General features: G+C 35.3%; 1 protein-coding gene across 2 annotated transcripts in view; it reads left to right on the plus strand.

The window, feature by feature from the left end:
• The window catches only part of DENND1B (DENN domain containing 1B), a 248,717-nt gene that overhangs the window by 79,298 nt on the left and 155,056 nt on the right, over positions 1 to 14,363 (plus strand). For both annotated transcript variants that reach the window (XM_056110675.1, XM_056110676.1), the window contains exons 4-5: positions 7,120 to 7,169; positions 9,067 to 9,186. In XM_056110675.1, coding sequence (XP_055966650.1) covers positions 7,120 to 7,169; positions 9,067 to 9,186 — 170 coding nt within the window. The remainder of the gene's footprint in view (positions 1 to 7,119; positions 7,170 to 9,066; positions 9,187 to 14,363) is intronic.

The raw sequence follows: 14,363 nt of genomic DNA on the forward strand, positions 1-14,363 counted from the left end.
AGCCCTGTGCAACCCACATTTCTTTAAGGGTTTCATTCCAGAAAGTTTCCTGGTCCTTTCCTGTGCCTATCTGCCACAGTGCCCTATCCCCACTGCCCAGGGTACCACTGTTCTGATTTCTGTTATAGTAAATGATGATTTGGATAGTTTTGAGAATAAAAGGGAATGCTGTTGACAGTAATGCTGGCGTAATGTAAAGTGTTTTGGGTAGACCAGGAGTAAGAATTTCTTTTCTTTTTGCACTTAGTCCAGACTTAATTGATAAGAGGCTTTACATAATCACTCTTGGTTTTCAAGTCACATTTTCTTACGCTTTTCACAACTTTGTTAGTTGCTCTTTCTTGGCTCAAGCCTTCCTTTGTAATATTCTTCTCTATGATGGGGTGACCACTCTTACCTACATAGCTTTTCCTCCAGTACTCTAGAATTTCCTCCCTAATTTGATTCACATATCTTTCTTCTAGTTATTTTTTCCCCTTTCTCACTAATTTTTTTCACATTATTTTGTGATGATTTTTAATCATGGATGATCCATTATTATTTTTCTAGACTTCAAATTTACAGCATAATTTTCATTTCCATTAGAAGCTGAAAGATTGATAGGCCTCTCAGGCATAGAGAAATAATTAATAAATATACCATTGCACTAGGAATATAATAACCATCTAAACACACTTTTCAGAGACCTTAATGTGTTGGTTCTCTAATTTATTCTCTAAAATAAATAATTTTATTATTTTAAGGCATCAGACAGCTTTTTAAGGCAGGGTTTTTTTATTATTTATCACAAGATTTTTTTTCTTTTTTTAATTTTAAATTTTTCTTTTTTTTTAAAATTTTTATTAGTGAGACACCATGAGGTACAGTTGTAGACTTACAAATTTTTGTGCGTGGGTTTCACTTATACAATGATCAAGTACCCATCCCTCCACCAGTGCCCATTTTCCACCACCACGGGTCCCAGTATCCCTCCCACCCCCCATTCCCCCATTTCCCCCTGCCTCTGTGGCAGGGCATTCCCTTTTGTTCTCTCTCTCCTTTTGGGTGTTGTGATTTGCAAAAGAGGCAATGAGTGGCAATCATGTTTGTTCTATAGTCTACTTTCAGCATGCTTCTCCCATCCTGGGAGGATCCTCCCAACACCCTTTATTTGGTGTTCCCTTCTCTATCTGAGCTCCCTTTTCCCCTAGCACGTGTGGTTGGCCTCCAAGCCATGGAGCAAAATTCCTGGTACTAATCTTGGCCACTCTTGGGTGTTAGTTTTCCTATTTTGTTACTTTATGTTCCCCAGATGAATGCAATCTTTCTATGTCGATCCCTCTCTTTCTGACTCATTTTGCTTAATTTCCATGTAGTAACACTTGTATGTAAATTTCATGACCTCATCTTTTCTAACAGCTACATAGTACTCCATTGTGTAAATGTACCAAAGATTCTTTAACCAGTCTTCAGTTCTCAGGCACTCAGGTTTTTTCCAGATTCTGGCTATTGTAAAGAGTGCTGCAATGAACAAACAAGTGCAGATGTCACTTCGACTATACTTTTTTGCCTCTCTGGGATATATTCCCAGGAGTGGTATTGCTGGGTCAAATGGGAGTTCAATTTCTAATTTTTTGAGAATCATCCATACTGTTTTCCAAAAGGGCTGAACCAGTCGCATTCCCACCAGCAGTGAAGGAGGGTCCCTTTCTTGCCACATCCGTGCGAGCACCGATTGGTTTTGTTCTTGTATCATAAGATTTTCTATCTAGAAATATAGTCAGGCATAGTTCTAACCCAGGTATTATGCAGAACCAGAAAAAAATAAAGGATAATTAAAGTGTACTGTTTTAGAAACTATAAAATCTACATTTGTCATCTCTATACAACATTCTTTAGTTTCGTGACCTGCTGGTAAATGGAGAATGTTTGCATGAAGATAACAGAGAGATTATCTCCATATCACCGAGAGATGAGATGAAGAATGTAAGATGATCTACATATGACCTAGGGATGAATAATGGGAGAAATAATAATAATCTGGCATTTAATTATACTGGGACGAATGAAAGATCAGAATCTTGTGTTTCAATATCTGTTTTTTATGGTGCAGGAGATATTAATAGATTAAAATGAGAATATGACATTTAAAGAGGCTACATGTATAATGTACTATATAAATATAATTCTGTATTTTCATGAAAACATTCTAATTGAATTGCCCTATTGGTATAACAGTATTTTCATTGAAAATTTGAAATATCCTGCAGCACTTTTGAGGGTGTGCTATTGCCCTGTATCCTTTGGGGATCTTAGTCTGCACTCCTCACCTTAACGGTAATTAAGTAGCTCAGTGTATGTACCTTTTGAGAAAAAATGCTTTTTATTTCCACATGTAGGCACAAATAGACTGAATACATGGTATTAGTTAATTAACATTTCTTTAGGGCAATAATCAAAAGTTAGTAAATAATCTTTTTAAAAATTTATGACCTCGGTGAAAAATTAGGTTAAAATTGACAAGTTATGCCTTTGTTGTTTAAAATTGTTCAGTTGTGATTTAAATGAACAAAAGTAATATTTGAGAAGTACCCTTGTCTAATATTGTATCATAGTTTCCTTGAGATTTCTATTATAGGTTGAATGTTTGTCTGATTAAAATTATTGTTTTAATTTTAAGAAGAGTAAGACAGGAAATAAGATGCTTCACTCATTCTTTTTTGTTACATATATTAATAGAAAGTGAATGGATTTGAGTTCTGACTGCTAGCTCTTGGCTAAGCTTAGCACTGACCACCATTTCTGGTGCTAGTGATCAGTTTAGGAATGACTGTGACCTTCAGATTAATTAGATTTAATAGTAAAATAAACTAATGAGTGTTTGGGAAAGGTTTCCTCATTGATAGTAAGAGAACTACCAAGAGAGATTTTTTTTAATGGGACAATGTGACTTGATTTGATATGCTAAATTCAAGGAATTCCTTTTGTTGACTATTAAGAGAGAACTGAACTAATACACTCAAAGCATCAGAAAAGAGTATGAAAGATTCCTGGCTCCCTGTAAGGAGAAAGAATGATTGAGTTCCAAAAAGTCTATCTTTTCACTGACTGCACCAAAAAAGTACCAATCCATATATATATATGTGCAATTTATATATATATATATATATATATATATATATAGAGAGAGAGAGAGAGAGAGAGAGAGAGAGAGAGAGCGCAAGCACTGCACTGTCCTTTCGTTGTTCATCGATTTGCTTGAGTGGGCACCAGTAATGTCTTCATTGTGACACTTGTTGTTACTGTTTTTGGCATATTTAGCATATTGAATACACCACAGGGAGCTTGCCAGGCTCTGCAGTACGTGCGGGATACTTTCGGTAGCTTGCCAGGCTCTCTGAGAGGGACGGAGTATAGATAGATACTGTCACTGTCACTGTCCTCCTGTTGTTCATTGATTTGCTCGAGCGGGCCCAGTAACGTCTCCATTGTGACAATTGTTACTGTTTGGCATATTAGATACGTCACGGGTAGCTTGCCAGGGTTTGCCGTGCAGGCAAAATACTCTCGGTAGCTTGCCAGGCTCTCTGAGAGGGGCGGAGGAATCAAACTCGGCTGGGCCATGTTGGCTGCGTGCAAGGCAAACACCCTACCCGCTGTGCTATCTCCAGCCCATATATATATATTTTTACATATATATATGTAAAAATATATATATGTAAAATATATATATTATATATTTTTACATATATACACATATATATGTATATGTATATACACACATACATACATATATGTATATTTATTAACTACATTTAACTATTAGTTTTATTCCTTAATTTTAGATGCTATTTAAGCTAAGCTAGACTCAAATCCTTAGGGCCTATAGAATAACTAATCAAATGAGTTTTGAAAACCTTCCCAAGTGACCTTACATCTTCATTCTATTTGTTTCTGCCCTTCCATGGAGAATCTCTAGATAAGACCATTCTGAAATTAAATGAACAGGAGTTAATGAATGATTGATGATACATGGGAATTAGTTAAAGGGAGGGTTCTAGTCAGTGATCAGGATTTTGATTTGGGTAATTGAGTAGATGCTGCAGCCATTGCAAGGTTTTAAGGACTATAACTTACGGATTTTGTTCTGAACTTGAGATTTCTGGGGAACAATTAAAAATTAGTACTAGAAAGAAGTTAGATTAATAATATAGCATTCACAGAACTATTTATGAAACTAAGAGATGTGATAGTTGTAATTGAATCCGTAGATGAGGTTTAGGGTATGGATGATACTGCCTTAGCGGATATGCCTTACCGAATATGAAAAAGACAAATATCTGGAACCTTAGAAAAAAGTCTGTATTTCAATATTGAGTAGGGAAAAAGTTGAGAAAAAAGTTACTGATACTTTAGTGAAATATTTTACTTTAGACTTTTCTCAGAAAAAATTTAAGATGTTTGTAGTTATCAACCTTTAACCCAGAGGAACACTTTACATAGTTTAGCTCGTTCACTTTTATTTGCTCAATTTATAGTTCTAAATGATAACCTCATGGGATAATAGGATTCTATACCACTCTTAACACTAAATCAATTTTATCATAAAGATTACTAGTAAGGAAAATTATGTGGAATTAAGAAAAACTCAAATAATTTCCGTCCATTATCCTCTAGGGATTTATATGTTAGTTTATAATTTTTGGCCATATTCAGACGTTTTATTGCTCCTTGTATTTTTCTTCTCATAATTTCTGTAGTCTGTTTTATTTTTCCATTATTTCTAACATTTCTCAGGTATTTGTACAATATGTTAATTTTGTATGAAGTAAAAATATTTTAGCAATGAATTTTTAAAACTAATTCTTAACGAAGGAAATTGGTATTTTACAGAAAGAGAGTCTGTGAAAGGGGAGACAATTTTGAGTAGTATTACCTGAAACCTTTCATGTAAACTATTAAGTCAACATGCAATTATACGTATGTGTTACCTAAAAAATATTAGGAGAAATGTTACATCTTATGAACACTTCCAATAGGTAAAAGGTATAATTTTCAGTTAAATGTTATTACGGCTGACCGGGTCCAGAATGATCTATTTTTAGGTAACTTCCTCCAACACTTCTCTATCTTTTTAAACTTCTGTTTGAATTGCACCTGTAATTAAGGAAGTAGACTCAGCTCAGGGAGCTAGGTAGGACTTCCAGCCATTGATCTGTGTAAACCCAGCTTATACTGTCAGGGGAGAAACAGTCAACTGCTGAGCTGCTTTGTCACTGACATAAGCTGAGAGAGGATTTTTTTGTCTATTCTGTTTATACACTAGTCTATAGACCTGCTGGCTGGTTGAATTTTAAAAAGTGCGGAGGTTTAAAGACTTGTCCCCTGAGGGATGCTTCTGCCAGTTGGGAAGCGAGCTGAGGCTGTTCTGCAGAAGGGTGTGCATGCGTGTTGCCTGTGGAAGAAGGGAAGGGGGAGGGTGTGAAAGACTGAGCAACTAACTGGGAAGTGTTCTTCCTCATTTGAGTTTTAAAATGGATATGAAACATATTACAAATCGGGGTACAGTCAGGTGCTAAGAATGAATATTTGAGTGCTGTGCTATTAGTGCAGTTATCGAAACAGTTTACAAAGGGCCTATCTTAGTAGTGCTCTTACTATAGTAAGTATGGCAGTAGATCCTATACACTGCACAAGATAAGGATTAGCAATGGTCAAATGAACGTGTGTTAATAATGAACCGCATAAGTAACTTTAATGTTTCCAACTTATTGACCCTTTAAAATGACATTGAGCAAATATTGTCTGTAGTAAAACTAGTGTTTTCTAAAGATGGCATCTGTGTGATACTTTTGGGAAGGTACAGATACATTAGTAAACCAGGATTCTGTTAAAAAGGTAGAGGACTGATTTGTTTTTAAAGGCACCTTTCTTCTTCAGTAACGCAAGGCTCTTAAAGCTTCTGTAAGTATTGCCGTTGGAATTTTGCAGTGTTTTTTTTTTTGTTACCTTTTACAACCTATATTTTAAAATAATACAGTTTTACTTCCATACAAATCATTCTACATAAAGTTTAAATGGTCAAATACTGATACTATTCCTGGATGCAAGTTTTACCTGTAAGAAGGTACTAATTAAGTTTTTTGAGGGGCTAGACGTGGGGGTATAGGTGATTTGACTATTACAATATGATAGTTGCTCTGTTTTCTTTTAATAGAAAGTCTGCTCCTAAATCTCAGCTCTGTCTTGCAAAATTGGTTAACTTTGAACTTCTATAACATTATTTTCAATTCTAAAATTTAACTATGATCAAAGTTATTTTAGATCATTTTCTGTTTGTCATATGGATGACATCTTGTTATACTTGTTATGTTTGTAGGATAAAGAATTTTGTAAAATCATTTTTGACTGTTATAAAATCAGTTCATATCAAAATTAATATTTTTTGCTTAATTAGAACATTGCATATTAGGTAATTCTTAAAGGAAAGTGTACAGGATCTATGTTTTATTTTTTAAGGCTTTTTATAAAAGCTACTTATTGCTTTCAGAATGTTATTTGACATAAAACTTAGTGTTACTGTTGTTAATATACTAAATTTACTAAGAGTTGGAACAGAAATGTGTTTCTTTAGCAATGGAAAGTCTCTTTGAAAAAGATCCTTTTTCTCTGGGACATGTAGAGTTGTTATACCATTCAGTAATTCATTCAGCTGCCAATTTCATTCCCTTTTCTCTGCCTGCATTTTAATTGAAACAACATTTATATTTTTGAGCCAGGATCTGTCAGAAGTCCCTGTGGCTAGTCTGTGGTACAAGTAGCAGCAGCCGTAGCTTACCCATATGGTGCTGTGCTTCTTGTAAAATCCATATGGCCTTGTTGAAGGGAATCCCAGCGGGGATGTGAAGGGTGTTAATACCCTTCAGGCCAGGCCTTTCCCTCCTGGGGCTTTCGTGGCATTGTCAGTGCAATCTGCCAAGCACAAACTTAATTCCTTTTTAATAATCAATTATTTTAGTCTAGGAACCTCTGCTATTTTTCTTAAGGAAATAAAAGATGTTTTCTCTCAAAAATGTCTCCAGAAAGCTTTACCTGCATTTTAAAAAATATGCTAAGGTTGTTTTTATTTGACATTTTCAGGAAGTCCTACAGAGTGTGCCAAAGTTTTGTTTCCCCTTTGACATCGAAAGGTATAGTATGAGTCATTTAAAATCACTTTAGTCCATCTTAGCGATTCCCTCAAGTTTTTCTGTGTATTTTTAAAAATTCAATTAAGTCTACTTTCTCATCACTGCTTCTAATAGGAAAGATCAGATGTGATTTGAAATTAAATAGCACTGGGAATAAAGAAGTCTTTAAAATTATTATGTCTTTTGTTTTTTTCACACTGTGTTCAGTTAGGAGAAATCTTAAGGTTCCAATTCTTTTATTTTTCAGGTAGTGAAAAGTTCGTACATTGCAAGAAGTAATAGAAAATATTAATATGTCTTTCATCAGAACCCTAGAACCACGTTTAAAATTTATATATACATGTCCTGGTTTCTATCTCACTTACCATAATTGAAAAGACCATCTGTGTGATACTGTAAAACTCATGGCTAGTTTTCTCCCAAGAATAGCTTTATAGAAATAGTACATTATTATGGAGGGCTGCGGGGAAACCTAGCAGTGTTGAGGATCTCATTATGTTTTTATTTTACTGAATAAATAATGAATGTGGCATTACCTGTGTGTAGTTGTAATTTCACAAAATATATAACCCTTTGAGCATAATTACAATTTATATATTGTTTCCTTGTGATTTTCACTCCCTATTATTCGTTTTTATAAAAGGAGTGTCATATGAGAAGATCTTAAAAGAAAATTTATTTAAAAAAATATTTTTCCTAAAGTGAAAATCTAAAATTTTACAGTAGTATAGATAAAGCCTTTGGAATGATGGTCCAATTAATACTAATAAGCATTGATAATGAACATACTTTGTTTTATGTTCTTTCTTGGGATTCAGTTGTATATTCTAAGTTACAATTTTCAGATCATAGCAAGGATAAATTTAACTAAGAATAGTTAGAAAAGTGCATCATGAACATTGGGCACCAAAGGGCATATTAGGTGCTGGAGGTTGTTCTGGAAGTTTGCAAAAAATTTTAAAAAGATCTCTCACTTAGAAGGGCTTTTTGTAAAATATTCAGCATTTGAATGCACTGTTTACTGACCAAAGTAATTTTTTACTACTGAGACTAATTGAAAAATTATTTATTTCCTTTTATTTAATTCTTATGGTTATTTCAAGATCGACATTTAGGTTTTACAGATATTTTATTGCAGAATAAAGGATAATAATACATTAAAGGAAAGTTTGTATTTTATAACAAAAGACATTTTAAAAACAGTGTATTTTAAATAGTAATAAACGTTCAGTATAATGATTTATGTTATGCCCCATGTTTGTATGACCCATGCTATAGTATTATAATGCTTAGCTAAAATCCTTTGTAGTAAGTTTTTTTGTAGAAATTGTATGTTTAGTTTGTACTTGTAAATTTATTCCAGAATATATGTAGCTCTAGAAGAGAATGCTAAAAAGCACCAGTGGTATTTTGCATTAGCTTAATGGGTGAGAATGTTAATGGAAGCAGCAGTTAAGCAGAGTTGGTGGTGACGACCCTTGCTTTGCTGTCTAAGGGTCTTCAAATAATCAGAAAAAGAGGACAGCATTGAGCAGACTAGTCATTATGTCCAGCTCCTCACCTTCACCATCTAAGTTGTTTTTTCAGAATGTATGAGATTATTTTAAAATACTTCTAGGCATACAAAAACGTAGAGTAAAATAGTTTATGGTTGTTTAGGAAGGAATTGGTATGTGCTTATTTGTTCAGTCTATAAAGTGTTATGTGTAATTTATTTTGATGCTTGACTCATGAATTAGCTTTCACATTTCACACAATTTTAGAACATGGTTCTAGCTTTGAGAAACAACTGATTGAAAGGAAGCCAGTGCTGAACATAAATATGTTTGCTTTTTTTTTTTTTTAAGAAAATTCATGTATAAGGCTTTTAACGTTTCATAATATTGCTGTATTCTAGAGTGTCGCAAAATCAAGTTGGACAGCACTTTACATTTGTACTGACAGACATTGAAAGTAAACAGAGATTTGGATTTTGCAGACTCACCTCAGGAGGCAAAGTCTGCTTATGCATTTTAAGGTGAGTATTTGTAGTAAAAAAAATCAGATATCCAGTAGATTAATTGTATTTTGGAGGGCATTTTATATGCTTGGGATGCTTACAATATGACTATATTTTTGTTTTCCCTGAACTGTCTTAAAGATTTATCAGTAACAGTAGAATTTTATGGAAAGCCTTGACTTTACAGATTATTTTTAGTTCATTTTTGAAAATTAAATACTAAGATCTGAGTTAAAATAATATATGCTTCACATGTTAAATAGTAGCAAAAATTCAATGAAATGGATGATGGATGTGTAGTTATTTTCTGTCACTGAGCCAAAAACTTGGATATTTGAAAGTGAATTCCTGCCCTAAGGCAAAGATTGGAAACCTGTGATTCATATAAGCAGTATAATAGTTTCAATCAAGTGGAAGAGACTAATAGTGGGAACAGTGGGGTAAACTGTGGAAACAGGAGAACCAATCAGAACACAAACTCCTCTTCTGAGAAAATGAGAAAGTTAGCATTAAATTTTAGGAATGACTTGTGCCTGGCTTCTTTCCCTGAACATATTTGATTAAGTCTCTCCATGCTGTGATATGTATTTTATTATACTTTAGAGCTGGATAATATTGCACGTGTGGATACATACCTCACATACTTGTTTAATCATCACTGATGGACTCTGGTTACAGTTTTATGTACTACTGAAGTAAATAGTTCTTGAATTGATTTTTATCACAGGTTTACAAAATGCTGACTCTTAGGTAGTATGATGGCACCAGGTGTGCTAAATATCAATTCCATTCTACTAGCTACTTCAAGTGACCATAAATATGGTGGCTTTTAAAGATTTTTTTCTTTTTAAAATGTTTACTACCCACAGCCCTGAAACATGACCTAGAGAAAATACCCACCTGCTCATTTATTTGCTTCAGTGTTTTACTTGACATGGAGAATGTGGTGGATGATTCCAAAGGTCTTATTGCACTCCTTTTTAATTATATCATTGATAGCGTCTATTTTCAACATTAAATATGTTCGGAGTGACATGTGGTCAATAAAAAATGATTTTATAAAAAGTGGTTCAGAATAAAAAGAAACTTGTGATTAGGTTTGGGAGTGTTTCAAGGTATTTTCTTTAGCCCCACATTTAAGCAATTTTGAAAGATGTTTGCAGCCTTATGCATTTTTTTGCGGTTTTCCATAAAGGCCAACCTCTAATGCCTTTGATAAATGGGAATATTTGCAAATTCTGGTTCTGCATTCCTCAGTAGTAGCAGTCAGCTGAAATTATGCGGCAGGTTTTTATTTGAGTGATGAGCTTGCTAGTTTTTCCTGTTATCCTGTTCTGGTCACTTATACCATCTGATTGGCTGAATAGTTAAGTGTGTTCGGTATTTTAGCCTTAGTTTTTGATTTGCTAGTTATTAAGAAGGAAGTATCGTAAAGGCCTAATCAGTCCCTGTTATGTTTCTTCTGTTCACAGGGACAGGTTGGTGAAGAAGGGGAGAGGGCACTTTTGTGATAGTATGGTTCAGTAACTTTTTATATGAACAACATAACTTTTCGTTTGTTTTTGGGCCACTCTTACTGGTGCTCAGGATTTACACCTGGCTTTGGACTTAGGGATTGCTCCTACTGGAGCTTGGGGGAACCATATGTGATCCCAGAAATCAGACCTGATTTGGCCTTGCACGAGGCAAGTACTCTACCTTCTCTGTACTATCACTCCAGCCCCAAATAAAAAATTTTAAAATGCTTTGTAATATAGGCATATCAAACTTTGTAATGCACACACAGGTTTAGCCTCCTTATGATGTTTACTTATGGTAAATCAGAATATTCCATAAAAAGAGACCTCTGGATTGTTAACATGATATGGATATTCACCAGTTTAGAGTCTATTAAAATATATATAGACATATAAAACATATATAGGAAAAGAAATAATATTTCTTTTAAATTATTAAGTTAAAATTATTAAGTTTATTATATTAAGTTAAAATATCACAAAGAAAGCATTGGTATAAAATTGTTGATCTCTTTCATATGAAGGACATAAAGAAGCACAGCAAGGGACTAACAAATGCCAAATGCAGCAGAAATTGAGAGCTGATCTTCAGTAGGAAGTTTAGAAGGGGTGGGGCTGGGTGTGGGGTGTGAGATAGAAGGGAGGGGATGGAAGAGAAGAGGATGGGCCATTTACACAATGGTAGAAAATCGTGGATTATCTGGTGGAGGGTATGGTGCTGGAATGATTTATACATGAAGCGCTACCATTCATAATTTTAAAAACCATGTACCATGTACCATGTACCCTGACCCTGAAAGAACCTCCAGTACGGCAGTGTTGAGAAAGATGAGTAAGGAGAAGCTGCTAAAATCTCAGGGCTGGGATGAATGGAGACGTTACTGGTGCCTGCTTGAGTAAATCGATGAACAACGGGATGACAGTAATACAGTGATACTCTGATGTACCTAAGAAGAAAAGATAACTTATTTATTTATTTATTTTTATTGAATCAACATGAGCTAGACAGTTACAAAGCTGTTTGTGATTGGGTTTCAGTCACACAAGAAAAGATAAATTGTTTAAAATTCTTAGAAAGAAAAGGAAAGGTTTAAGGACCAGGGTTATAGGGTAGTGGTAGAGCACATACTTTGCATATGTGAGTTCCTTTGTTTGAGCCTCGGTACCGAAAATGAAAATAAAAAAAATAACTTGTCCACTCTGATGTGCTATTTAGCTGTATTCATATCATTCTTTTGAGGACAAAGTTATAAATTTGTGTAGACTTTTAGAGTTGGAAAATTGTTTTCCAGTCTTTATTCAAAATAAATGTTTAATTGTATTAGAAATAATAAAATGTGTATGTGTCTCTGACTTATCTTTGGGCACAACTTTTTCATCTGGTCAAGAATTGTATTTGAAACTTGCATGTTATCCTGGAGTGTTACACATCATACTCTAGGTTGATTCTTCTCATTTGAAGCCAGTTGGTTAGGGTATAAGAATGGATTGTTGGAGAGTGATAAGAGAGTGCTTTCTTTTCTCTGTTTCATGTTGAAAGGACAAAACCAACAGTTTTAAGGGGTCCAGTAATCTTATGACTGCTGCTGAAATAGTCCTAACAGAGATTCCCAAACTTTTTCGTCTGCTGCCTCTCTGTCACTGACACTGTCACTGTTCTCCTGTTGTTCATCGATTTGCTCAAGTGGACCCAGTAACGTCTCCATTGTGAGACTTGTTACTGTGTTTGGCATATCGAATATGTCTTGGGAACTTGCCAGGCTTTGCTGTGTGGGTGAGATTCTCTCGGTAGCTTGCCGGGTTCTCCGAGAGGGGTGGAGGAATTGAACCCTGGTCAGCCGCGTGCAAGGCAAACTTTCTACCCGCTGGGCTACCGCTCAAGCCCACTGCCTCTCTATAGAAAAAAAAAATTGATTAGCACTGATTGGGAAATCTATGTTCTTTAAGTGAATAGACATAAAGTGGCTCGTGAAATGTTCCTGAGGTTACCACTTGTCCCCTCTCCAGCTTCCTAGTACAGGGAAACACTGCCGTAATAGAAAGACCAGGACTGTATATGCTTCCATAATTTCTCTATGCATTTAAAATTTTTTCATTAGAAACATGAAATGTATAGAAACCTTTTCAAAATAGCTTAGTGAACTATTATCTACACATCATCGGACACTGGAGTTAACATGCTTCTGTGTCTAACACATGTACAAATTCTCTTTATCTCTCATTCTTGTTACTTCCAGAGACATATTAGAATCAGTATGCTTTTCAGGAATACTTGTATTTTAAGCTTTCCCTTAGTGCCTCCAAAATTCTTGATATATCAGGATTTTAAAGAGTATGAATCTATTTCCATGGGAATCTTATAATCTGCTACACTGAAGGATTAACCATTGGCATATAGCAGGTCAGGAAGATAGCTCAGTGCTCAGCAGATACCTGGCATGTCCTAGCATGGTCCTGAGCCCCAATCCCTTCCTTACCACTGTCACCCCCTGCATATACACTGGTTATGGTCTTAGTGGCTCTCTGAGCACTGCTGGCTATGTGGACTAGTCCTTACTGAAAATAGCAGAAGTTATTGAATTTTAGAATACTTCATGTAAATATGCTTATAGAACGTTCAGTGAAATTTATGGTTAGAAGTTTTTTTTTCTTTTTGGGTTACACCCAGCCATGCACAGGGGTTACTTCTGGCTCTACACTCAGGAATTACTCTTGGTGATGCTCAGGGGACCATATGGAATGCTGGGAATAGGACCTGGGTCACCCGTGTGCAAGGCAAACGCCCTACCAGCTGTGCTATTGCTCTAGCCCCTATGGTTAATTTTTGAAAACCGTCATTATTTGAAAATATTCACTCCAAATGTGAATCAAATAGCAAGTTTTGTATAGTGTCCATATATCCCCCAAGACACTAATTTGTAGCAAAAAGATTCTAAAGCAGTGACAATATTGTGTCATTCCATTGTTTTCAAGCCTGTACACAGGCAGAACACCTGAAGGTCCAGTACACATTAGCATCAAGGTTGACAGAGTGAAATTTTAAAGAAAGATATATATGCTGCTTGCAGCACTATAAAATCATATTTGTTTATTTTATTTAAAATGATTGTAGTTTAAGTGTAGTATCAACGTTTATGGTTTGGCTATGCAGTCACCAGCAAAGAGCCCAAGATTCTCCACCACTGTTCTGATGACATCTTTAGAAAAATGTCACATTTCAAAGGAAAATGTACTTCAGTACTGCCAGGCAGGGCCCTAAAGAACCCCACTATTGACCCCCCCAAGGACCCCCAGGTGCGGCCTGCAGACTCCAGCAGTTGGTCTGAGTAGTAGTACTACATTGCTTGATGCCGGCATTGAACTGTCCCACGCAGTTGGTCTATTGTTGCTCCCGGGTCCTCCATGGAAGCTGCCCTCCTCAAAAACAGAAGGAAAGTTTAAAATTGATCAGATTTATTAGGCCTCATTACTCTGGGCTCAGTTAATTTAAGTTTTGGAATTGAGGTGTCAGGAATATTTCTAAGAGTGTCAGTTAAATGTGAACAAAGTTGTTTATCATAACAAAGTTTATTATAGCAAGTGAAAGCCAGACCCAGCAACCAAATAGTGTCTCTCAGTTTGAGTGTCATACAGTCAGTGGCTGTGCATCTGCCTGGCCCACATTGACTCCTCTGCTGA

This window comes from Sorex fumeus, unplaced genomic scaffold (assembly GCF_029834395.1).
Source record: "Sorex fumeus unplaced genomic scaffold, SorFum_2.1 ptg000010l, whole genome shotgun sequence".
In the NCBI taxonomy this organism is placed as follows: Eukaryota; Metazoa; Chordata; class Mammalia; order Eulipotyphla; family Soricidae; genus Sorex; species Sorex fumeus.